General features: G+C 43.5%; 1 protein-coding gene across 25 annotated transcripts in view; it reads left to right on the plus strand.

Annotated features, from left to right (window-relative positions):
- The window catches only part of SYTL2 (synaptotagmin like 2), a 573,462-nt gene that overhangs the window by 263,345 nt on the left and 285,454 nt on the right, over window positions 1-24,663 (plus strand). For all 25 annotated transcript variants that reach the window (XM_069639800.1, XM_069639806.1, XM_069639810.1 and 22 more), the window contains 2 exons: window positions 26-177; window positions 5,809-5,962. In XM_069639800.1, the coding sequence (XP_069495901.1) occupies window positions 26-177; window positions 5,809-5,962 (306 nt within the window). The remainder of the gene's footprint in view (window positions 1-25; window positions 178-5,808; window positions 5,963-24,663) is intronic.

The raw sequence follows: 24,663 nt of genomic DNA on the forward strand, positions 1-24,663 counted from the left end.
TAGTCAATTTCCTTTTGCATTTCAGAGTATTGGAAGACTCCATTGATGATACCAACGAATTAAAGAACAAGACGGGTCAATGGTTTTATGAAGCAAAGTCAAAGAGACACAGAGACAAGATACACGGAGCCGACCTCATCAGAGCTTCCATAAGAAAGAAAAAGCCCCAAACCATAGGTAAGCAGTTTATTGGGCACACTTGCATTTCCTGGAGTTAAATGTTCACACCATCTCAATCTTGTGCATCAGTTTCCATTTTTGAAGCTTTTGGGTTGGCTAATCTCTCACACTTCATGCCTCACTCCAGCCAATCTCTCTATGAAATGTGTGTGGTGGTTGCGTGGTTAAACCGAGTGCTGCTCTGTGAATCCGACATATAGGCCGTTTGTCAGATCCATGATTGATAGCTGTAAAAACTCGCCTGCTAAGGACAAAGGCACTTTATTTTTAATGCATTGAAGTCATTTAATTTGTAAAGTGCTTTCACACTAATGCTGTGCCATCACAGTACATATAAAAGTGGTGCAAGGAAAAGGAAAATGCAAAACCAAGTCAGAGAAGATACGTTGGCAGTGTCAAGGAGACACTTTTTAGAGATCAGTGAAAAATTAACTGTGGGTGGGCGCGGGGCAGACAGCAGGAGGAAAAGTACTGCAATGTTTTGGTGCAAGAAGAGAAAAAGAGCAGAAAGTGCGTGGGGCACACAGTGTCGAGGAGGAGCCAGGAGAGCCTGGGTGAAGTAGATGGTCAACGACGTAGGCCACAATCTGAGAAAATAAAGGATCGGGCAAGGCCAGTTCATATATTCATTAAGGCACACAGCAAAGAAGGCAACCACCTGTGAGGAAAAGGGAGCCGGTAAAAGAACACCAGTGCTGGGGTGGCGTACACAGTGCTGTGTATGGAGGCTTAAAGAGAAGATGATGGTGGTGGTGTTATGATTGTAGTCTCAAGGGGAGAGGGCATAGGTGGGTCTTCTTACTGGAAAGGTGGCGCTACAGTCCAGTCGTTTGTAAGAATGAGATGTTGCATGCATGAGAAAGTTTATGGAAGTGATGGCAGCACATCCATGAAAATAGAGAGATGTGGCAGAAGTTTAACACGAGATTAAAGAGAACACCTAAGTAAGGAGCATAGGAAGGCCTAAAGAGTTGCACATAGCGATATGATAGGGTAGACAACAGGAGAGGGTGATGCATGGAAGAAGGCAGAGGGAAACAGAATTAAGCCGCCCTCACTCCTGTGAGCACATAGAAAATGTATTCTGTGTTGCAGGCCACTTGTGAGCAGATTCCTTCTGTAATCTTGTGTGAGCACATAAGTCACCGAATGACTGTGGGGTGGAGGCATACATAAACTCTTCCATCAGCCTGCATGTGAGCCCAGCAGCCGGTGCGTGTTGATGACAAAATACCGAAGTTGAACATGTTAGGATAAAGTATGATTTTACGGAGCAAAGACTGAAAAGTGGCATTCTAACGGCCCCTGAGCAAACGCCTCAGATGGCCTTGTGCAGCCACTGGTAAAATGTTCATTAAACCATGTTTTAAAATGTATAAAAAAGGATAAAGTATATGGATTCTGATCAGTTGGATTCATTGGTGTTGTGCGGCAAAACGATTAGTGTATTTAAATATAAAAACTGTAAAAGGTTGGACAGTTTCAAAATGGTTTGTTCCAGTTGTGATTAATCCGATGGTGTCATCACTCCTTTCCCAGCAGTGACCTCTCCAGGGGGCTGCAGCCGCTACCCGATTTAGTTATTTTATTTATTGGACATTTGTAAGGTGCCTGAACACAAGTGTTTCACCCTGCGGGCGATTATTTGAGAGAGGATCACATGGGGGGGAGGTGACCCTCAAGGGAGTGACATGACACCACCATCGGACGAGACATGGTATCCCCCTTTTTCTTTTAGGGATATCCCCTCCTTTACCCATGCCTTAATGGCATATTGTCATAACTCCCCTCACCCACTCATGGAAGCAACTAAAAAATAACTTCCCATGCCTTGTCTATAAGTCATGTAGTACTGACTTCCCTTTCCATGAATACAAAAGTAATGTGATGAGAAAGCTGAGTCAAGTAATGAAGATCGATGAACAACAGAAGCACAAGCTGCGCTCTATTGTTTGCAAGCACATAATTGGTGCAGGGACATTTAAAACACTGAACCAGCTGACCAGAGGGAGATGCTGGCGGGTAGAATCTTGTTCTCTCTGTACTGATTGAGGGACCAGTGTCCTGCTGGGAAGACCGTGGAGCCAACTATCTCACGGATAAGGCCAAAGAAAGAAGCCTGCAGGAACTAGCTGCCCCGCCGCAATGAGGACACGAGAGGAAGACAAGTTGAGACTTCCTGGCGTTCTTGGGTACCAGAGAGCAGCATCCAAGCCGCTCGAACACAGAGAATTGGATAGCAGGCAAACTGGAGCCCTGAGGGACGCGGAAGCCACAAAGCGAGGTCGGCAAACACTGGGAGAATAACTGGCACACCGAAGAACCGCTGCATGCTAACTGAAGGAGAACCAAAGCACGCCACAAAGAAACCGTTGAGTATACAAGAGGGAAGCTGTGACACCGGGGTACTTCGGCAACCCTACCGAAGGCAAATAAGAATACATTAAGCATATAAGACCAGGGGTGTTGCTAGGGGGGGCTAAGGGGGTTATAGCCCCTGTTCTTTTGGTTGTAGCCCCGGATAGAATCTCAGGAGCTACAGCCAAAAGACTAGCTAGCCCTCAGTCCCAACAGTTCCGACATCAGCTTATCCCCGGGTCTTTTCCAGACCTAGCAACTCCCCTGTATAAGACTGAATATGAGACTTGATATTTCCAAAAGTGAAATAATGGAGTGAATACCTGGCAGATTCAAGTTTGAAAGTGTGTCAAGTGAAGCACACGAGGAAGCCCTGGCAGGAGATTATACCAGGCAAAGTCAAAATGGCAAGTGTGTAAAGTAGATCACAGGATGGGGAAGTCCTGATATGAGGATACATTAGGTATAGCCATAGACTGTGTTGAAATTACATTAAAGAGGAGAAGAAACCTGGCAAGAGAATACACCAGTTATCCAACCAAATTAAGTCTAACAGCAAAGTTGTTTAACATACAATTGAATTTTGCTCAACAGAGAAGTCTAAGCAAGGCTCCTACAGCTTGGACATCAATAAGAGGAAAACCTGGGTAAGGGAGCAATCGCCTGGAACTGTTAAAGTTCTCCAATTGGGAACCTTTTGTATTAGAATTACATCTTTCCTTTTGAACTCAAACATTTTTTGTACGCTTTTTAGGCAAAGACATTAGCTTTTTCACCTTAGAAATTATTTTTAGAGTGGGTGGGCCACAATAGAACTTTGGACATCTTGACATCGGACAGACCCTTAGATTTGGTTTAAGTAGGGAAAATACCTCTTAGAGTACAGACAGCAAGGCATTTTTGATTGAAATAAGTCTATAGCCAAAACTATGACCTCTCTGTGTCCACGTATCATTCCTGGCTCCTCCCACAGTGCTGCATGGAAAAAAGCTCAAACCAGGGTCCACACATCCCAAATTTGCTATACATGGAGCATTCCAAGCTGACTACAATGAGTTATTCTGAACAACGGTGGCTGAGGTATCCTTGGTAAACACACTCAGCAGGGAAACCCTCAGGGCAGGCCCAGCCTGGGAAACCCCTATCAGAAACACATGACCAGCACTTTGGGGGCATGGGAGGAGGGGGGCTGAGCTGAAGCTACGCGCACAGGCACGTCATAGCAGTTAGAACACCACTGGCTGATGTAATTATGTTGAATCTTTTGCCAACAGGAGACATCCAGTCTATTCGGTTGAAAAATTATGATTTCTAATATTTGTAGCCTGTGCAGTCCCAATGACGATATACAATGTATAAAACATGTATTGACTCACTGCCCAGTGTCTCAAAATATAAGGTTACTGCTATTTGATAGATTGACGCATAATGCCAGATGGTTAACCAATCAAGAATTTTGGGACAGAATGTCGGTTGGACATGAAATACCTATGACCATAGCAGTTTTTACATTTTTAAATCAAATGGAGAGGATTTCAATTAGGTGGTAATTCAATAGCCTGATATTTAATAGGCATTTTAAACTTGTAGACTGTTATTTTGTCTCCTCCTTTCCAGTTTTTGTAAAAACAGAGTATATATACACTATTTCTAGCAGAATTGCATCAATCATTTTGAATGTTTGGTAATTGAATAGCTTGATTGGATGATCAATATACAATTGTATTAATTTCTTGTTCTTTTAAATGGAGCTGAATTATGCGCAGGAACCTTAACTTCTGCGCTCCATCTGGCACATCAGATGAAAGGCATGGCAGTCTTTCAAAGATGGCTAGTTATTTATCTTGTAGAATTGAAAGGATTATAATTGTGATTTTTGTGTTCATTTTATGTGTTAAAGCCGTATAGTATTATGTTTTGGGGTTTGTTACAAATTGTAACCACTATCCTACGTCCCGATTTAACTTATTTTTGTCACTCTTGTTTTATTGTTTTTGTGTAAGGTTAACTTGATTAACCATATCACAATAATAACACAAAATGGCAAAGAAAATAAGAATCTAATTTAAACCATCATAATGTGTACAGAGTCACTGTCTTTCCCAAGGGTTACTTGGAGAGTCAGTCTTACTCCAAGTGGAGGCAAGCTATACCCACACCATGGTTTCTAAAATGTCCAATGATTCGGGTCATATGTGGCAATGGTATCACCTTTCCTGCATACGTGCAGAATGTTAGCACATCCCTCTCACCATCCAGGAACCACACACAGAGAACTTAAGGGTGAAAATAGAACATGGGGCCTAGCACGAGTAAGTTAGCAATGAAGGATTTAACTCATTCTAGGAATAATGTGGCTGTGCCTCCACTTTGATTTCTCCCTTTATCCAACTAATGCCTGACCAACTGAGCCACCCAACCAGTTATTAAACCAGATGAACTCCTTATCTCAAACAAAATATGTTTACCCTAACTAGGCCGGGGCAAATAATTTCCATGTAACCTTCACTGTCTAGCTGTTAGGTTGTGATAATCTCTACACCTTGTTTTACACTGGTCCATTGCCCATATTTATTTTTGTTCTTTTAAAACCATTTGTTATAATAAAAGATAAACCATGCAGTAAAACATACTTCATATGCCCTACACACTTTTGTGATTAAAGGCCATAGACAATGTTTATACGGGGGAAGGGTGGAAGACTGAATACCAATAGAAATGGAGGACGCCGCTTCAGTGCAGGCTCCTGTCGCGTGCAGCCAGACCATAGAGATCAGGTTAATCCAGGAGAGGAGAAAGAAGCTGCACTGCCACCCACAGACTCAGCGCATCTTTCCGTCCTGTCGCCGGGACCTTTCACGCTTTGCGAGGCCAGACCAAGCTCTACTCTGTGAATTGCATGGTTTCCATAATGGTTTTTTCGCATTCTAGAGGTGGCTATGCATTTTTTGGATTGCTACGTTTTGCGTCATCAGACTGCATGGGGCAGTAGCCTGCACTGGGGAAAAAAGGTCTACATTTGCATCTGTCTCTTCATAGGAATGTATACAGTTTTAATTCCCTGTTTGCGGCGCTGTCAAATGTAAAATCATATTAGTGAGCAACTTCAATGCTAGCATTCATACATGTTGCTGTTCTTATCAAAATGGAGCCACGCGTTCTTACCCTCTGTTAGGATCACCACCGCTCATGCTCCATATACCTCAGATGGGCATGCCAGACCGTAAATGAAAATGAAGTCTAACTTCGTCCCTCTGTTTCATATTGTAGCTGAGCTCAGTCAAAGCATATCGGAGAGATCGAAAAAAAGTTGGGTGAGCAATGTCAACAAGGACCTTTTCGTCCCACCGGAGCTGTTTGGTGTCATGGAAGAGCCGGATAGAGAGGACGAAGAAGAGAAGACGCAAGGACAGCTCTATAGAAGGTAAAGCATAAAAATGATTCATTCAGAAACTCCATTTATTTTATTCACATGGACCATTCTGTGGATTTTCCTAGCCAAGCATCTAACACTGCGTCTTTCTGAGGTTAATTCGCATATATGGTGCACCCGGGGAAGGGCGCTCAGCCAGTCGGGTAGATGGAACAGCGGGCGAGAATACAGAATCCCCGGGTGAAGCTTTTAAAGAAATAATTGCCCTGTTGCTTCCCCAACCCCTCCACTTACCTGCAGGACTCGAGCATTGTGTCCCATCTTTTTTTTTTCTTCATATTTCATCGGGAGATTGGCTGTGCTAGCAGCGCAGATCTCCCAATGAAAAATGTTGAATGCCATACGCAACCCGGACGAACCCTGGGGTGTAAATGGCTTTCATGCTTTTCACAGCCTGAGTGTTGCTCGGCCCTACCTTAGCTTGGACTGGGGGGTCGTTAAAGGAAATGGCCGCCCTCCTGGTAGGGCATGAAAGCCACAATATTCTCTCTTTAGACAGATTGTTTCATTTCTCTCTGACAAATAATCTGAAGTTCTCTGAAGATGTCGCCTATTTCTTGATTATCGAAGCTGGATTTTAGAAGCCCTGCTATTGGTAGCTGAGGTGTGAACCCCGTATGAGATCATTGAACATTTATTGTCCTTTTTGGTGTTTTGTGGGCTTTGCTTCGGTTTTTTTCTTTTGTTTTCACACCTTGAATAATATCTTCTCCCAGGTGTATTATGATTTCCTTGTACTAATGTGATCAAGTATTGAGACTCTGAACACCTTGCATGCAGTGTAGAGCTTTACTTCGCTGTTAACGATTACCGAAGAGTCTTGGTAATAGATTTGCATGTGCACTTTATGCATGCCAAATGTTCCTGAGTTTAGTTACAAAGCAAACGATCGTGTCCAGTGAGCAAAAGGCCTGAAAAGAGGGAAGTATAATGCGTACTTGAGCCTGGTGTCCTGCCTAGAGGACAGAGAATATGACTATTTACCAGTAAAAAGATTTAAATACTTTGCTAAAATCATTTCACAACTTCTTCTTGGAAAATCTCGGACAAGTTAACCAAATCACTCCTTGGATAAAAACACCAGTGTGCAAAGAAATACTCCAAAGAACCTACCACCGACCTGCATTCTGCTGGGTGATAATTTGACAGAAATGAGACAAAATGCTAAAAAATAGGTGTCTTTCAGGGAGTGCGACTCTTCAATTTTCCTTGTACCTTCACCAGATGTATCTTGGTGTCTTTGTAGTTGCTGCAGAAGGGTTAACTCAATCTTCGTATTTTACGCTCATCCTATGCCATGCATAGATGCATTGATCAAGCGTCAAAGACTGTTGCAGTTTCTCAATGCATAAGATATTACAGAAGGGTCCTGTTACACCATTAAAAAAATTCAAATACTGCCAATGCCGCTTCCCAAGGAGACTCTCAGTTTAAGGTTTTACAATTCAGACTTCAAGGGAAAGCCAACCCTTGCAACCTTAAGCTTTAGTCTATTCAATTGTGGCATACATCAAGGAGCCAAATTGTTAGAATTAGCTACTGGCAATTTCTTTAAACATCTAAGCCATGGTTTCTAAGTCTATGCGTCTAAGAGCTCATTGCATAAAAGTCCATCCCTCTTCTAGATGGAATCTGTCGCATAAAAACATACATCCGGTTCTTTCGAAAAGGACCGTCTCACCCTTTATCATTTTGCAAAAACTACATATTTCACTGGGTTTCTACATCACTTAGGGAGAAAGATTTTTTTTTTTTTGCGTTGTGGATTTTTTCTACATTTATGATGGGACTAAAAGCAATGTCAATGTGATTGTGAGTTTTCTTTGGTTTGTTACTGCTCACTTTGTAGGGCTCCTTCGCCTTAGCATGAAAGAGAAACTCTTTTGATCCCTTCATTACATTTTGCTTTACTGGTTTTCGAAACAAAACATATTAAATTCTGTTCAATATGTCATTGTAGGGCAGGGATCTGAAAGCGTGGACAATGTTTTGGACTACAACTCCCATAATGCCCAGCCAGCATAGATAATGGTGATAGATCATGATTCCTAGGCCACAACCTCTGAAGAGCCGCAGGTTGTGGACCCCTGTTCTTGGAATACATCAAAAACCTTCAAACCTAAAGTGATATTTAAATCCAGTGCTTCGCTCTGTTTTTATAAATGCAATAACTGCAGCCTTCTTTAAGTCTACACCTTTTACCAATATTCAACCAACGAAAGATCACAAAAAGAAGATCTTCACTTCAGGTGCCATACAGGGGAATGCTCGCTCCACTACCAAGGTCCAGAAGAACTGCCGCCCCCTCAGCATTACACAGAAAGTGCACCGGTTGAAATGTGAAACATTCCAACTCCAGTCATATAATGATCACGACAAAAGGTTGCACATTTATTTTTGGATACAAGTCATCACACCGTAGATAACTGAATTAATAAGTTCATTATTTTATTTTTCAAAAAGTGCAGTACAAAAAGCATTCAATCTTCTTAGCCATGCTGTAGACATTGCACTTTAATGTTTGAATTCATCTATTTACAACATGCATAAATACCTTCATTAAAATCTATCAAAAATAAATTAATTACATATATTGTTCCGGTCATTATGAATATAACCGAACTACAGACATGCTTTATATTTTTTTCAAAACCTTTTACAATTCATCACAGAAACAACTGGTTGATGGAGAAAATGACGTTTCATACATTTTCTATGTATACCATAGCAAAGGAAATCCCCTTATTGTCAATGAACATTAATGAATGTAAAGGTGTGCTGGACAAAAATACATATTTATCAGTAATATCCCATATGTTGCAGGGGTAAACTTCCTGCCAAAAAAGCGCTGAGCAGTCATCAGTATGATAGCCTTATTGCTGCCCGTTATAACTCGCAAAAATGTCAGCAAATGTCCTGTGTTTTTGTAACAAAAGTAATTTCCACATGGAGATTGTGGTCAGCACCTGGGGAAAGCTGACGATGGCCTTTTAGCAGCCTTCTACCAGAATGCAGGAGATGGAGGCTGGTGAGGTTCCAGGGAATCACTGAAGCAAGGCTTCTCCAGGATAGAAATGTCTGGGAATTAATGAGCTGAAGCCTTTTCCTCAGTGGGAACACTCTGAAAGTGTCACGGTAGTTGTCAGAGGTTACCGGTGAAAACCAGATGGACTATACCATTTCTGTTATCTGTAGTGCTCAAAAGTCTGAGATAAATAGTTCCTATGGAAGTAAGGCCTCCAGAGGAACGGGGGTGTTCGGAGGGAGTTCTCTTGCTTGGGGTACTGGCAATCCAACATTCTACTTTGAGACCCTGCTCCTCTGACTCAGTAGTAGAAGTGTACCACAAAATGTAGTGGAACTGTGGTCTCGGCTGGGGAGAGGGTAGGTGGAAGCATAGTGCAACATGTGACAAGGTGTTGCAGCCGGGGCATTGCAATAGTCTAAGTGACTAAGGCTCCTATTAGAACTTTACACTTGCACAGGGACATATGGACAAATCCTCTGTATAGAATGGTGAATATAGTCGTATAAAGTAGAGGAATGGTAAACAGAAATAAAACTAGTGGAACACCCATTCTGACAGTTCCCACTCAATTTGATCACTGCTATGCCCTGACCAGACTTAAATTCACACGCCTCCTCAAATTATCACCTTAGGGTCTTAGAACAGCAAAGACACAGGTTTACATCCCCATGTCAAGTGCCAAGGGCATTGTTAGTTGATGTCATGAAGGCTGTTTGCAATCAAATTGGATCTAACGCCCACACTGCCGTCTGCTTTTTCCTCACTCTCCTCTTTCAATCGAGAGAATTGAACTGGATGTGTGCCTTTTGGGTCCTCTGCTTGAAGTCTCAATTCGTTAAAACATATCTGGATCATTTACTGGCTCGTCACATTCGGACTTCTCAAAAGCCTTGTCCATTTTTCTCTTTCCACGTCTAGGTTAGGTTTGGCTCTGCTTTGTATACCGGAAAGACACTTTTCCATTAGAATGGCCTGGGGGCGAATATCCGCGTCCTCGTTTGAGGACCATCTTGTTGCTCAACGCTACCCTTGATTCTTGTAATGGTGTTGCCTATGTTTTGCTTTTGCGCAGTTGCAACACTGTTGTAGCAAGCAGCAATGTAACATCTTTCAGTGCTGTTTCCAGCAAGGCGCCAATGAAGGCGGCCCTGCACCGAGAAGCCATCTTAAATGATCTTGAGCAGATGGTTGGCGCAACCAGCATGAGACCGATCACAAGTTGTAGGATTCAGTGGTAAATGGCTGGAAATAAACAGGGTGATTGGGTAAACCAGTGGACAGAAGCGAGTGCACTGAAAGAACCAGGATTTGCCCTGTAAGAAACACTTAATGCATTATAGGACCGCCCAACAGCTGACCCCTCCCTCTAACAATGACTTCCCACAGAGAAGCGACATTCCTGCTTCCGACGCGAGTTTCGAAGAAACTTGGCTAGGATAATGGGGGACTTGAATTCTCCGAGGGTTGGATGATCTTGCTAATGACGATGACTCACAGTTCGCCGTGCTCTTTTGGGTTTGGTACGGCATGCTCCACCAATATTTTGGAAATAAAGTTCACTGCCAAAATAATACAATTGACAAGGACATTGAGTTTAGATTAATAACATGCAACATTTTCCGCCCAAAAAATGATCTGATTATGATCGCATTTTCACCAAATTATAACAAAGCTAGTGCTACATCCTATTTGCACAGAGCACGCGCTGTGACTGGAAGATGTTGTTTGAAGCGAAGAACACTCCGTTGGCTATAATTAGAAATCATATGTTTATACAAAATGAAGGTAGCTACTTCTCACAAGCTGGCTCCTAGTGGCATGCCAGAAATGCAAGCAAGTGCTCCTGGACTGAATGCTGTTCCATCTGGACTGAAGCCGGGTGGGCACGTGATCCAGCAGGCTGAGCAGGGTCACTCCAATATTTAAATGCGATTAATCAATTCTCACCCCAGGAAGTTACACAATAGCAGAAGGGGAAATGCAGAACCAGCCACTAGGATTTGTGGAGCATGTCCTGTGCTTCCCAATTCATGGGGAACTTGTGGGTCTAAAGTGACCACATAAAATGGGACTGTTCATAGGTTAGTTACTGTTTCTGGTGACATCTGAGAGATGCTGATGTTGCTACTATGCAGCACACACAAGGCAGCTGCATAGAACAAGTCGCTAGATGTGGTATTGCCCCATCACTTAGTATTCCTGAGAATACCCTTAAAGCCATCCGACGAAAGCTGCTTTTTTCAACTTAATCCACACGTCTTGAGAAGGGTTTTCTTCCGGTATGTGTTCATATTACTCTTGCATTTTTCTTCCCTGGTGTTTAGTGGCTAGTGTTTTACTTGCTTTCTCTAGTTAGTCTGCTTCAAGAAATTCATGACTTCTTGGTCGTCATTATCTGCTGTTGACCACAGGACAACCTGCCTCCATTAGTTGGGATATGGTCATCGCTTCAGTTAACACACGCTTGGTGAACTTGATTTTGTGAAATGTAATCATGAGATGGTCAACTCTTCACAAAGGATGAAGCAAAAGCAAGCTCTGCCTAGACACAGCAGCAGTTAAAATCTTAAGTGTCTTCAGTCCTACCCTCGCTAGCATCCAGAGGACTTCGATGTGTCCGGCTGTGGGGTGGGGAAGAGTCACAAGGAACTTCTCCAATGCTTGCTTTTGGTTTTTAAAATGGTCCCGGCCAAACCTAAAAGTTGATCCGGTTCCTTCCATTCACATCCCATTACTTGTTTGCAAGGAGCAGGTGAACATAAATGCTGTGTAGGCTCCACACGTAAACATGATCCGAACTTTTGACGCATGTTTAGTTACCAGGTTCTTTCTGGGATGCAACCGAATCAAAATAGCCCTGTATCCTTAGTGCCATCTATAATGAACCCGAATCCTACTTCTTCTGCACCAGGAATTCGGAGTATTATCATTTTTTCATGAGTACTCTGAAGCCAAGAGTGGGAGGCATGTACGCGTGGATTGCTATCCTTAGTCCTGCATCTCTTGTGATATAGTCCACCTGCGATTTGGAAAGGCTGCGGGCTATTATGGTGGCATACTGGGTGGATGCCCATTTTAACCCTTTCCCAATGCAAACTATCACTAGGTCCACCACTCATAATATAGCCCTGTTTGGGTAAAGTTTACCAGTTTTTGCGCACTGTAGATTCCTGCATGAATGGTTTTTGGCCTGCGTGTGATAGCTCACCCTAAGCTCTGTATTTAAACTTTTCTATGCAAGTTTAAGGTTGTTCGTTAAGAAGGACGTTGTTTTTCTTTTTTTTTTTTTTTTCTTTTTTTTTTTGGCTGCCTCGGAGCTGCCTCAAAGAGTATGTGAATAGTCTTTCATCTGGGGATTGTACCCTCGAACCCTGCACACCTGTCACTTCTCCCTCCTTCCGGATCACCCCAAACTCTCCTGCAGTGCCTTGTGGTTCTCCTGCGTCCGTCTGATCACTCCATATCACTCCTCCTATCCACTCACTCCTCCTATCCACTCTCCTCTCCAGACCACTCCCCCTACCCAGATCCAGCATGACCTTCAAACCACTTAGCTGCTCTGGCACCCTAGTCTCCCATTTTCCGGGACTGCTCTGCTCTTTTAGGCCCTTCTCTTCCGTTGTGGGCATCTGTGGGGGTGGGTGGGCTTACCTTTGGGAGGTCAAGGAAACGTGGTCCCAAGATCGGCAACAATTATTATATATTTTTTTTTTGTGTGTGGTATTCCTTAGTGGCGATGTTACTGAGCTGGCAAAAAGATGCAGTACCACCCACAAAACCACAACAATAAAAAGACTGAGTTGTGTATGAAGAATGAGGCAAAACACCAGGGCTACACCAGAGAGAAGATTTAGCAGAGTGCCATGCTGACAGCTCCACGGTGGCGTGCGTGGCTGTAGTTCATATGGTAGCAATGGACACAAGGAATCAGTAGGACATGGAGCAAAGATGGCATCAGCATGGCCCTACTTGCCAGAACATGCCATCGGAAGATGTTGAAGATGCCGATGGTTGCTCCACATTGAATGAGGAACCCGCTGCAGGGCAGCGTCCGAATCCTGCTGAAATGGGGACTACTGCAGACTTGGTTATTACCTGTTACTATTGTGTTGGTGGGGAAGCCTATAGCTAATGTTGGCTGCTAGCCAGCAGCCCATCAGATCCACCCATTCTAGAGAGGAATTTGTTTCAGAAGTATTTCTGCTGCTTATTGGGTTCGATGCTGGGGACATCATTGGCTGTCATGAATTCTCATGCCTTAAAATAGCTGTTAGTAGCTTTTGCCTTTTCTCTATGCACCGAGGTCTCGCCGATCATACCTACGATGACCACCTCTTGACCTTAGTCGATCCTTTCAAACCAGTTGATTGGTGTTCCATTGTTCGTGTGTGCCGAACCCTCACACATGATTTCATGAAAGAATTGAAACCACATTTGGTAAGGGTTACTGCCCAATTACTTTGGTCTGGTGGGAATTTTGCTCACCTGCTGATGTGATGTGGGGGGGAAGCCGCCTTCGGCAGGATCTCTTGCACTTCATGGAGGTGTAGATTCTCACAACTGGAGCAGCCAAAGACGAGTAGCAGTTCATCTTGACACAGACTCTTCTCTAAAATCATTGCACACTTTTCCATGCTTGCCCTATAGACTGTCCTTGCTATCCATTTTGAAAACATGATGTTCTCCTTTGCGGTTTTCTTTGTGTATGTTGGAAATTGATGGTCAGTGGACATTCCAGTGTGTCCAGTGTGTCTATTGTGGTCGTCATGAGAACGAAGGATCATGCACGAGTCTTTTCTCCTTTTTTCAAGATCATGTGACCTAAACTGCAGGAATGTAAATGGGAAGAAAAACCTGTGAAGATCAAGAGCAGGGTTTACCATCATCCAGCAGATTGCAGGAGAGTAGTTTGCCATTACCTTGAGAGAGACAACTTGTTGGCACTGCAATAGAACTGCTCAGTCGTTTGCAAGAATAGGGGCAAATGGAGGCAACTGCCTTTTTTTTTACCTGATGCAGAACAAAGACCCCAACGTCTGATAATGACCCTGGCAGGCAAGGAGGCGGAGGTGAGAACTGCCCCAGCTGAAGGAGAAACGCCTCCAGCAAGATTGGGAGAAAATGGAACATGGCTTCCCGTTGAGCCAGACTTTTCAGATTGTGGTCCCCGATTGTAGGAGCAAGCGACCTAACCAGAATGAGCAAGATGACACTCTGAGGAGACAGAAAGCACACAGACACGTCCCAATGTATAGAGGGGAACAAGAGCAAGAAATGGACAAAGAAGGTGGCCCCAGGAGTAAAACTGCAGACCTTGTGAGAAGCCAAAACGAGGTGATGGCATGTTCTGAGAAACCGCTGCATACTGGGGCATTCAGTCCGAATTCTTAGAGCAAACTGACGGATGCCCGCTCCGAGAAAACATTGCATGTTGAGGGAAGGCCTCCTAACATGAACTAAAGGAGTAAATGCTCAGAGCCCACAGCACCCTGGGACATTGAGTCGAAGATCCCATAGTGAACCGAAAAATTAATTGGTGGAGAAACTGCTCCGGACTGGAGTAGGGAAGGCAACCCCGGAGAGCTGAATGAGAGAACCACTGGTTGAGAAACTGCTGGAATATTGTATCCAGAAACCCAGGATGAGCTTTCTAGATTTAGAACGAATATCCACCACAAGGTAGGACATTGAGTGGAGATCACCTGCATGAACCAAGCAAGGGCCATACTGAATTCCAGTAGCCTGTTTGGTGTCTGGGTTTTCCAACATGAGCCGAGAAAGGCCATTATTGGGCTGACCCAGGCCTTTTGTGAGCCTCGGAGCACATGCCCAGAAAGCCAAATTCTGAAGATCTGCCAACTTAGTCATTTAAACCAAGCTTGATCTCTGTTGTTGCATTTCTTTTTTTATCCGCAATTACCTAATGGTTGGGAGCGGGGGGTAGGTTTAAGGTTTGTAGATTATATACATAAAGGTTCTTGAAGTGTGCATGCAAATTTGTGTATTTCCGCTGTAAGTGTTTGAAAGGTTCTGTTCATTCTAAATCTAAACTTTGTTGCTACTAACAAACATTCTCATGCAAGGGTCACATCGTGGGAGATTACCATTTTGTGTCTGTGTCCGTGTCTGTGTTGGTTTAGTTACATTGCAGTCTCAACCCCAGTTATGTTGCAGTCTCTGCAAGATTCGCTGGACACACTAATGTGTAGATTCCCCCAAATTGACCACATTTTCTCTGCCAATATTAAGAAAATCATAGGGAATATGAGCACTCAGCCATACAATCCTGAATGCCTCCAAAAGCCACAAGGGCATGGTGAAGCTGTGCCACCATCTCAAAGGACCAGTTAATCAACAGCACCAGTTTCCATACTGCTGTCACTGCAGCACGAACGGGAAAGCCTATTCCAGCCCCCTGTACTTCATCTGACTACAAATCACGAACACCTGCATTAGTCAAGGCCCTTCTGAAGCTTTCTTTTCTCATGCAAATGTATTGATTCTTCAAGTAGACGACTTAACAGCAGAACAATGACAACCATGCATCATGTTTACAGGCGGTGCATAGGTGAAGGTTATACGGTTCAGTGTCAATGTAAATAGGACAAACCGCTCTGTCAAAGTGTGGCATCAATTCCTAACAGTTTTAACACATAAGACAACAGCAGCAATTGGGACAGGAACAAACATATAGACCACACGGCAAAACAGGAAATGGGCAGTTTTTGTTTTGGTTTTAGGACGGGCATAGGACAAGAGATGTTGAGCCATCATTCCCAGAGGTAGCACATGGCATGTTGATATGAACACATCCAAGAAGAGTTGCCAATTTTTCAGATTTGTTTGGAGTGCCTTCCTGAGTTGCCAATGGTTCATATGTATTTGGAGTGCCTTCCTGCAAGCAATTGCATCCTCTTGTATCTAGCTAACGCCCTATGAATGGAATTGAAAACCCTAACCGTTGCACATCGCTGCGTGCACAACGAGGGTCCCTGTACCTCAGTAGCTGCATCACCCAATCTGTACCACTACGTGCACTCCGATCCAGCACTTCACGGTTTACTCCCTGCTTGAAGAAAAAAAGAGCAGGCGGAGCCAGCTTCTGTGCGACTGCCCCACACTCTGGAACTTGCTACCATCGCTCATTAGAAACGTGCAGTCTTTCGCCACTTTCAAAAAACTACTCAAGACCCGGTTGTTTGACAAATACGAATAACCGTCTTACCTCGGTTTGCACACCTTGAACTTTCCTACTGCCTACTCTGCTATTTATGTACTGTACAACACTGTGATACTTTTGGGTCTGGGTATTTTCATAAATGTAAAAAAAAAAAAAAAAAGAAAAAAGAAAAAACAAAAAGAAATACTCACTAGTCAACCTTCCACGCTTGGTGTGCCCACGTTATTTCCAAACGCAAAATATTATCATTTTACCTACTTGAATTTCCTGTAATAGGAATTGCTGCACACACCATGTTGCATAGCCCAACACGTGAATCTTCTAAGGATTAGCTCCTATAGCCAAGTTCCCTGAGCAAATATCATAGACCAAAAAGGGTCCGCCCGCGTGCAGTTCCACAACATGCAAGATAGATTTGCTGCATAATCAGAATGCTTAGTCTGTCTTTAATCCCAAAAGTATAAAGGCAAGAGATTTAAACCTAAGAAATAACGCCTGACATCACCACTTTGGGCTGCCCCCGATGAGAATCCCTCATTTAGATGGGGATTGAAACATGTCGGGCATTGTGTTTTTCAGAGAACGTTATAAAAATGTTGCTGCTTGTCTGCTATGTTGGGCTTAAATTTGTGCACTAGGGTGCTGTGACCATTTTGTTTGTATATACATAATCACAAGTTGACATTGTGTGCTGAAATGCTATTTGTAACTGTCTTTATTTTGCTTATTTTCAATGTTTATTAGTTGATATTTATGTTTGTAAAGCAACTGTAATAATCACAAAATGGATGCATCCGGGACTGTAAGTGCACATGTCTTCAGAACATGCTTTTTTTAACAGTTAGAAGAGATGTATGTGGATATTACTAGGGTAGGGGACAAGTATGACCACCGAAATTGTTTGAAATAAATCACGCACTAAGGATTAGATAGCTCCTGTGTTTACAATTTCAATGATTGTCTAACGTGCCCTCTATCATTCTTTAAGCTTCCCACCCTTTGTTGTATCTTCTTGAGTTTAATCCCAAATTTGCCATATTTTGGGATGAACAATGAATTCAAACAAACACTTTCTGTTGCAGTAAACTGAGGTGTGTACTTGCTGACCTAAGGGATTATAAATAACTAATAATATCAATTGCAGGACAGTATCTCCGCCTGTTCAGTGGCATGGAGCTATTGTTCTAGTTCCTCTGGCCACTGGCTCCTGAATTTTCCATAGTCCAATGGCCCTGCAGCACTTGTCAGTAATGTATACCGTTTAGCCATGGAGCATGACCTAGCAATTTGGCTGTTAAGGTGGAATAACCTTCCAGTGACATGGCTGCAGTCACCAAGGCACCCCTTAATATATTAAACCTATACTTTTAATTGCTGAATAGATTATACTTCAATGTACCGTATCCACAATTACAAACCCCCTCTTCATTTGAAATCTGGTTGATTGATAAAATACCCTTCTAGGTCCAGCTAGCCAGGTATAGTGTCTCCCCTGATTCATTCCTCACCAGGGGGTTGTTCCAGATTATGTATCGGACTGCAGAGTGTCGGCTTGGCCACGTTCTCCCATCGTTGCCCTCAATATAGTGAGTGAATCTTTCAATGCCATTGTTATTTGACACTTTAAGAGACACGTTGTGGGGAAAAGTAGCTTTCAGGTTATGAGCTTTAATTTCTCTATGAGCATCCCAGAGTGTACAGCATCACATAACAGCATATCAGAGATTTGGTTTGGAGACCTGCCTATACGTACAGCGCTTTACGAATCCAAAGCTACCAACACAAACAGTGGTCTGCACCATTTTCCAGGAGAATTTTACTTCACCTGTACCCAATAAGAAGTTTGCAGTTTGCATAATACCTTTTTAATACCCCTTTATAAGCACAGTAAGGATTTGAGAGACATATATACACATGTTTGGCTAGGATATTCATTTTAATCACATAATGTGAAGTTCAGAGCAGACCAGCAAGTGATATGCTCCTACACCATATCAGAGGTCATTGTTAAGTTGGTGCACATTTTCTTTTCAATTTCTTGGAGTGTTTATATACCCGGGTATGTATTGCTGGGGTTACTCCATGTGCTATTAAATTCACCACCATCTCCTGAGGGAAAATACAGCTCTTCCGTCACAGAGAGATTGAGTTTGTATCCTGAAAATGTACTGTAATCCTGTATTATGTTTACCGCACATCCAAGAGTTTCTGTGGGTGAGGAAAGGATAGTGCCCCTTCACTGATGCTGGTGATAGGAGGTTCCGCCCACATGATTTGCTTTAAAGGGTCTAGGGCTACGTTGAAGAGAACTGGGGACAACCCTGTTGTGTACCTGTCTCCAATTAAACTCTACTGTAATGCCCCCATTCAAAACCATTCTGCTTTAGCTCTGTAATGTATTGACGGCAGCGCAGGGGGTTGCTGTGGCATATAATGTTGCATTACCTTCCATTCTGTATTTGCAAAGCTTCCATCCTATTCACTTGCTCTTTACCTGATTGCATCTCCCTTTACGCTGCCATTTCTGCCCCCTCCCTCTGTGTGCCTCGCAATGGTCAACATGACAAAGAATTTGTCCGCTCTATTTCAAAGAAGCCATTTCTTGGCAGTCGTCCTGTCTTCCTATGGTACTGCCTTTCACGGCCTGTGGCTATTGGCATTCTGCCTGATTGCTTTGAGTTGTTAGAGACTGCATAAATTAACTGGGGCTGATGAGACCTTGCAAATCGGTCGAGTCTCCGATGTCTGGATTTGTCTGTCTGGGCTCCCAATTCTTTCACAACTCGGAGTTCATCCAGCATGGGGGAGATGGGACAGAGGGATTCCTGCCTCGTCTATAGGGATTTGATTGCTTGCAATTTATTTGCAAAGCCACATGCATGAAAAATAAATAACAAATACTCCTAATACAAACATCTTATGTGTCCAGGCTGATTGGTGTCACACAGTCTTCTCGTTTACTCTGGATGTCCAGGAGGGATAAGAGGGTGCTTTTATTGTATGGATCTTGCCGTCTTCTAATAAATCCAGCTTGGCTGTTATGGGTCAGTTTAGGGATGAGAACTGAAGTCACATATTGAGAATTCCTATTACAATTTTTAAGTCCACATTAAAAAGAGAATTGGGCCGGTAACCCAAAACATGTAGACCCAGATTTACCCAGTTTGAAAGGGTGAGACACGAGGTTGCTGTTTCTTGAATCCGGTTTTCTACCCAAAACTAAAAGGTCATTGAATATATTTTGAAGTGGAACAACAGTATCTAAACATAGAGTAAACTTTTAGGCAGAAACTACCCAGACAAGTGTTTTGCCTGGCAGCATGGAATGTATTGTTGTGTATTTTTTTGCAGTTATGGAATGTGTATACGCTCACTCCGCCTAACTTCTTAGATGTTTGGCATGGAGACCTGAGAGAGGATTACATCAATATCCATGCCCTCTGCCTTTCTATCATCTGTGTATAGTCTTTTTCTTCGTAACAGTGCTAGCCTTAATTCACTCGGAGGTAAATCACCCAGCTTCTGGATCCTGGGCAAACATTAGAGAGGGAGTCTGGGTCAGTCACCCATTCTGTCCCCCATTTGCCTGATATTAGAGCTGAGAGGACTCCGATACGCACCCCAACCAGCTTAGCATCCTGAATATCTTCTGGTGCAAGGCAAATAATTACTGCACACGACGGAGAGTTGCAGAATAACCCCACAGGATTCTTCCCAAAGACCCTACCAGAGAGTCCTTCTAGATAATGACCAGGATGTTATGTACACCAACCCTGAACTACTCACAAACCCCTTGAGAGAGAAACTAGTTGGGAACTACTGGGACAGCATCTTTCGGGAGACCTCATGTTTAGTGCTCCAAAGACCAGAGCAGATTCCGGAATGCCTACCAAGGATTCAGAGGGAGGGATGCTATGGTGAAATACTAACAGAATCCGAGAGACCCCAAGCCAACAGGTGTGGATCTTATAAGGGGTAAACCAAGCACGTTGCAACCCCACCGCCCAGAAGCAGTGCTTGAAAAATGCTTCCTACCCTCTTCCGAAAGGACACACATTTTCACAGGTGAAAACTTTACTAGAGGTATTAATGAACCTTGAAATGGCTTTTCAAACACCAGAAACCCACAAATGAACTTTTGTGCAGGGGGACTGCCAGGAGGCAAGGTTGCAGCAGAGCAGTAGAAAAGCACCAGCTCGAAAACCAACTGAAAGGAATCCATAATGGCGCAAAGCATTTTAAAGACTCCTTCCACTAACTTGGAATAGGAAGCAAATTAAATAAACAATTCAAAGGTTTGCAGAGTGGGGTCGTGGGGTGTTCAATTGAAATCTAGGGGACCCTTTCTGGATCCTGGAGTTATTGGGAGGGGGGTTCACATACAGCCAGTCTGAGTCTTAGAGTGCATTTAGTCTGAGGATGTCCTGACTCCAGATCCTCTACACTAGGGAATGGGTTACATGGTTCACTGTCATGGGAGGACACTTATCTATGGTGGAGGCTTGGCCCAATAGCAGTCTTTGGAAGCATTCTACAAGAGGGACCGGTAGGGAAGGAAGGGTTCTGGGAAATCCCCCATTAAACTCCTCCAGGTTGCACATTCTATAGCAGGTGTGCATCTCTGGTCACTAGAGTAATCTAATCCTAGACAGAGGGCTGTCCAATAGGGTCCAGTCATACACTAACATGGTATCCAGAAGGGCATCAATGAGCATGGCCTAATTACTGATACTGCATTACATGATGTTGGGGTTCCTGGTTAACCCCCAAGAGCCCATCTCCCTCCCTTAAAGGTGTTTTGTTTATTGGTCGATGGTAATGTTTTTTCTGTATTTGAAATTGGAAGAACAAACGCAGCTAGACTTTTGACTAGGTGGTTAGATGCAAAAGATTGATTAAAGGCAATCCTTCTGTTTGATAATGCATTCATAGACTACTCATTGAAAATTACCTGAGCACTGCTCATCACATATTCTTAACACCAGGGAATAAGAAATAGTGCAGATTACTAAACCCTCCAAATAGTTGCCACTCTTTCAGAAGTAGAGGAAATTGACAGTGCTGGTAATTTGTGGCATGGGAAACCTGAGGCAGTGATATTGGAAAAAAAGAATCCTTTTAAAGAAAAGATAGAAACTGGAATAGATTGTTGAAGAAAGTAAAGTGAGTAATGTAAATGCAGACTAAATTAATATTTGCTTAGGGTAGCTCTGTAAACCAAATTATCCCGAAAGTGCTCCCTACAAAGAGGGGTGAATATACAAAGTATTCAGGAAAGATGGGTTTTGGGGAAAGCCAGAATGTGTCGCAAGAGATGAATGTACTGGTTGGATGTGCTGCCAATTTTGAGTGATGTTTCACCTCTGGAAGATTCATAAGGGGTGATTGGCAGTACATAGTACTCTTTTTCTTCCATTGAGTTTTGAGAAACATTTTGGCATTTGACCCGGTAGCAAACCTGCAGATTTCCAATGCTTGGTCCTGCAAATACTGGGATCTTTTCATTGCGTATGGTAGACCAAGGTGTGACGAGCATTGAGAGCTGCAAGATTTGCACTGACCAGTTTTTATCTTGCATCTGAATGCCCCTGCAGGTGTAAATCAAGAGGAAAGTTGATTAGTGTAGATCCTGTTCCCATTTATCCAGACTCCTGTAATGCACTGCTTGGTGGGGACTGGCCATGTGTCTGAATGGCACGGGCTATTACAACAACCAATACAAGGAATACTGTGCTGAGCAACAGGTACTTTACTTCAAACCTTATTGTACAAGCTGGAAAGAACAAATCTCAGGATCTGCATTCATGCTGGCCACACAGGCAAACGAGGTTGAATGAGGGTGCCTTTCTGATGGTATCTGTACATTATTTAAAAAAAAAGAAAAATAACGAATGGGAGATTTATTTGAAAATCGACTGTACGAAAGTTTCCAAAAATGTTGAATAAATCCCCCATCCGGTGTCATTATAGTGAACAAGGGACGCGTGTCGGGTCCCTGCTATACAGAGTGAGACCAGATGGAAACTGCTAAAGGGAGCCGTGGGGAGGAGGAATCATGGGCACGGAAGTCCCGCAGGCCGTGCCTCTGTCCCTCACAAAGTGCGGTTTCCAGCAACTGCAGGGGGGTGAGCTGCGATGGAGGATCCTGTAGGCGCGGTTATCCCGCCAGCCCTGCCTCGCATTCTGGGTGCCATGGAAGGCACGAGAGACTGTTAAAAGTGGTCCGGCCACAGGGCTGGGACCCGGATGCTTATGTGTGTGCACAATCAGACCGGCTGCAGGACCCTGCACGTGAGGAGTAAGAGAAGTCATCCAAAGGCCCAACACGAAGTCGAGGACACACACGACAAGCCAAAGTGAGTCAAGTCAGTGGGGCCCTGTATATCACAAAACCATCTCTGTATACTGATCACAACACCAGCCCAACAGGCCCATACTGCAAAACCTATAGAAAGAAAAGAAAGGCACCATTTGGCCCACCTCCTAGCCGTGGTACAGTTCTCAAAGGACATGGGTAACAATCACCACCTAAGAAGTCGAATGAAGACAACCCGACAGGGTCACACCTGATGTTACCCCTCAATCCAGCAGTGGCGCTACCCTCAAGATTTCAAGATTTCAAGATAGCCTTATCACACAATTACCCACACACTTTGATCTGTCAGTGACCAGCAGTTTGGGCCAACGATGCAAAAGAGATGGGTCAGGGATTTCGAGGTGTGCATCAAGGCCACCGGGCCTCTGGAGGAAGACAAAAAAACACAGCCTTCTCACACTATCCATAGGCTCCAACGTAAGAGACATTGTGGACAAATTCCCAATGGGAACAACTGATACCTACATCAATCTCAAAACAGCCCTCAGTTTTTCACGCTGCACACCAACGTAGATTACGAGAGGCACATTTTTCACACCACCAAACAAATAAAGGAAGAATCAAAGGACACATAGGTCATACAACTGTGTCTAAAATTAAAACATTGTGACTTTTTAACAACTACTCAAATGACGAAGCACTAAAGTCACAGATTATAGCAAGATGTGAGAGCGCCAATTTCAGAAAGAGATTATTATAGAAGCCTTGTTCTCTGGAAGAAATACTGTGCCTTACACGGTCAGACGCAGCATTGGCATCTCAAGTGGAGGAGCTAAGTGACATCAAAATCACCCATGGAAAATCTGTGAAACATACACAAACTAGATTTGACACAAGCAAGCAAAGGAAATGGTCAACCTTTTTGCTACAGTTGCGAATATGAATTACCCCACAAGGGCGCCTGCCCTGCCATTGGCCATCAATCGTCGGTATGTGGCGGAGACAACCATTTTAAAGCTGTATGCCACATGTAACGCAGCAAAGTAAGAGGTGTAGGCAACGGATCAAGGCAGAGAGAGACAGTCTTCCCAACCTTACGAGCCACCTCATCGACGACGGAGAAGAAAGGAAACCACAAGAAAGGACATTGCGAGAATGGAGATTGAGCAAATCAACAACATCCAAATCCAGAAGAAGACCCTAAAGATACGTGCAATACCTCATTAACCAGTCACAGACAGTAGATCTAGCGCATCATCAGAAGAAGACTCTAGGAGAAAGGCAAGTCAGAATTTTTGGCAGTTGGAATTCTGGAGGCAACATTTTGGTATATTTCCCGGAGGTTCACATCTACCCATACGGCTCAAAAACACCACTGCCCTGAAAAGGATATTTTATGGCACTATGCAGATACAAGGCCCAGACAAAGAGAATACGCATGCATGTCCTAGAAGAAGCAAAGGACAGTGGCGGCATCCTAAGCTTTAAAACCGCAATTGACATGGATCTCATACATGTGCTCTACAGACTCATGGCACACAAATATCCGGACAAATCCGTGAAAATAGAACAACTCTTTCCTTCATTGTTCAAAGGTTTAGGCAAACTCAAAGACCAACGGATTGATCTACATATTGACCCACTGGTAACACCAGTAGCACAACACTACGGTGGAATTCCAGAAAACATACAAAAACAGGTGGAGGAAAGGATGAACAAGTTACTAGAGGCAGACGACATAGAGACAGGGGAAGGCCCTACACTGTGGTTGTCACCCATTGTCCCAGTACCCAAGAAGGACTCCTGTGACATCTGAATATGCATGGACAAGCAACAGCCAAACAAAGCAATACTAACAAGCCCCCCGCATCACTGACATGGTGCACCTACTGAATGGTGCTATGGTATTCTAAAAGTTGGACCTTAACAAGGGGGTTCCACCAACTTGTACTAAGCAAGGAATCCCGATATAGAACCACATTCGTCACCCACTTAGGCCTTTACAGGTATAAATGCCTCAGTTTTGGTGTGTCCTCAGCCGCCGAAATGTTCCAGGCAGAAATACATAATGTCATAAAACATATCCCCAACTGCCTGAACTACAGTGAAGATATCCTGATTTTCGGACAGGATCAAGAATAGCACGATAACACTCTCACCTGTGTATG

This window comes from Ambystoma mexicanum, chromosome 7q (genome assembly GCF_040938575.1).
Source record: "Ambystoma mexicanum isolate Mex_15411 chromosome 7q, UKY_AmexF1_1, whole genome shotgun sequence".
Classification (NCBI taxonomy): Eukaryota; Metazoa; Chordata; class Amphibia; order Caudata; family Ambystomatidae; genus Ambystoma; species Ambystoma mexicanum.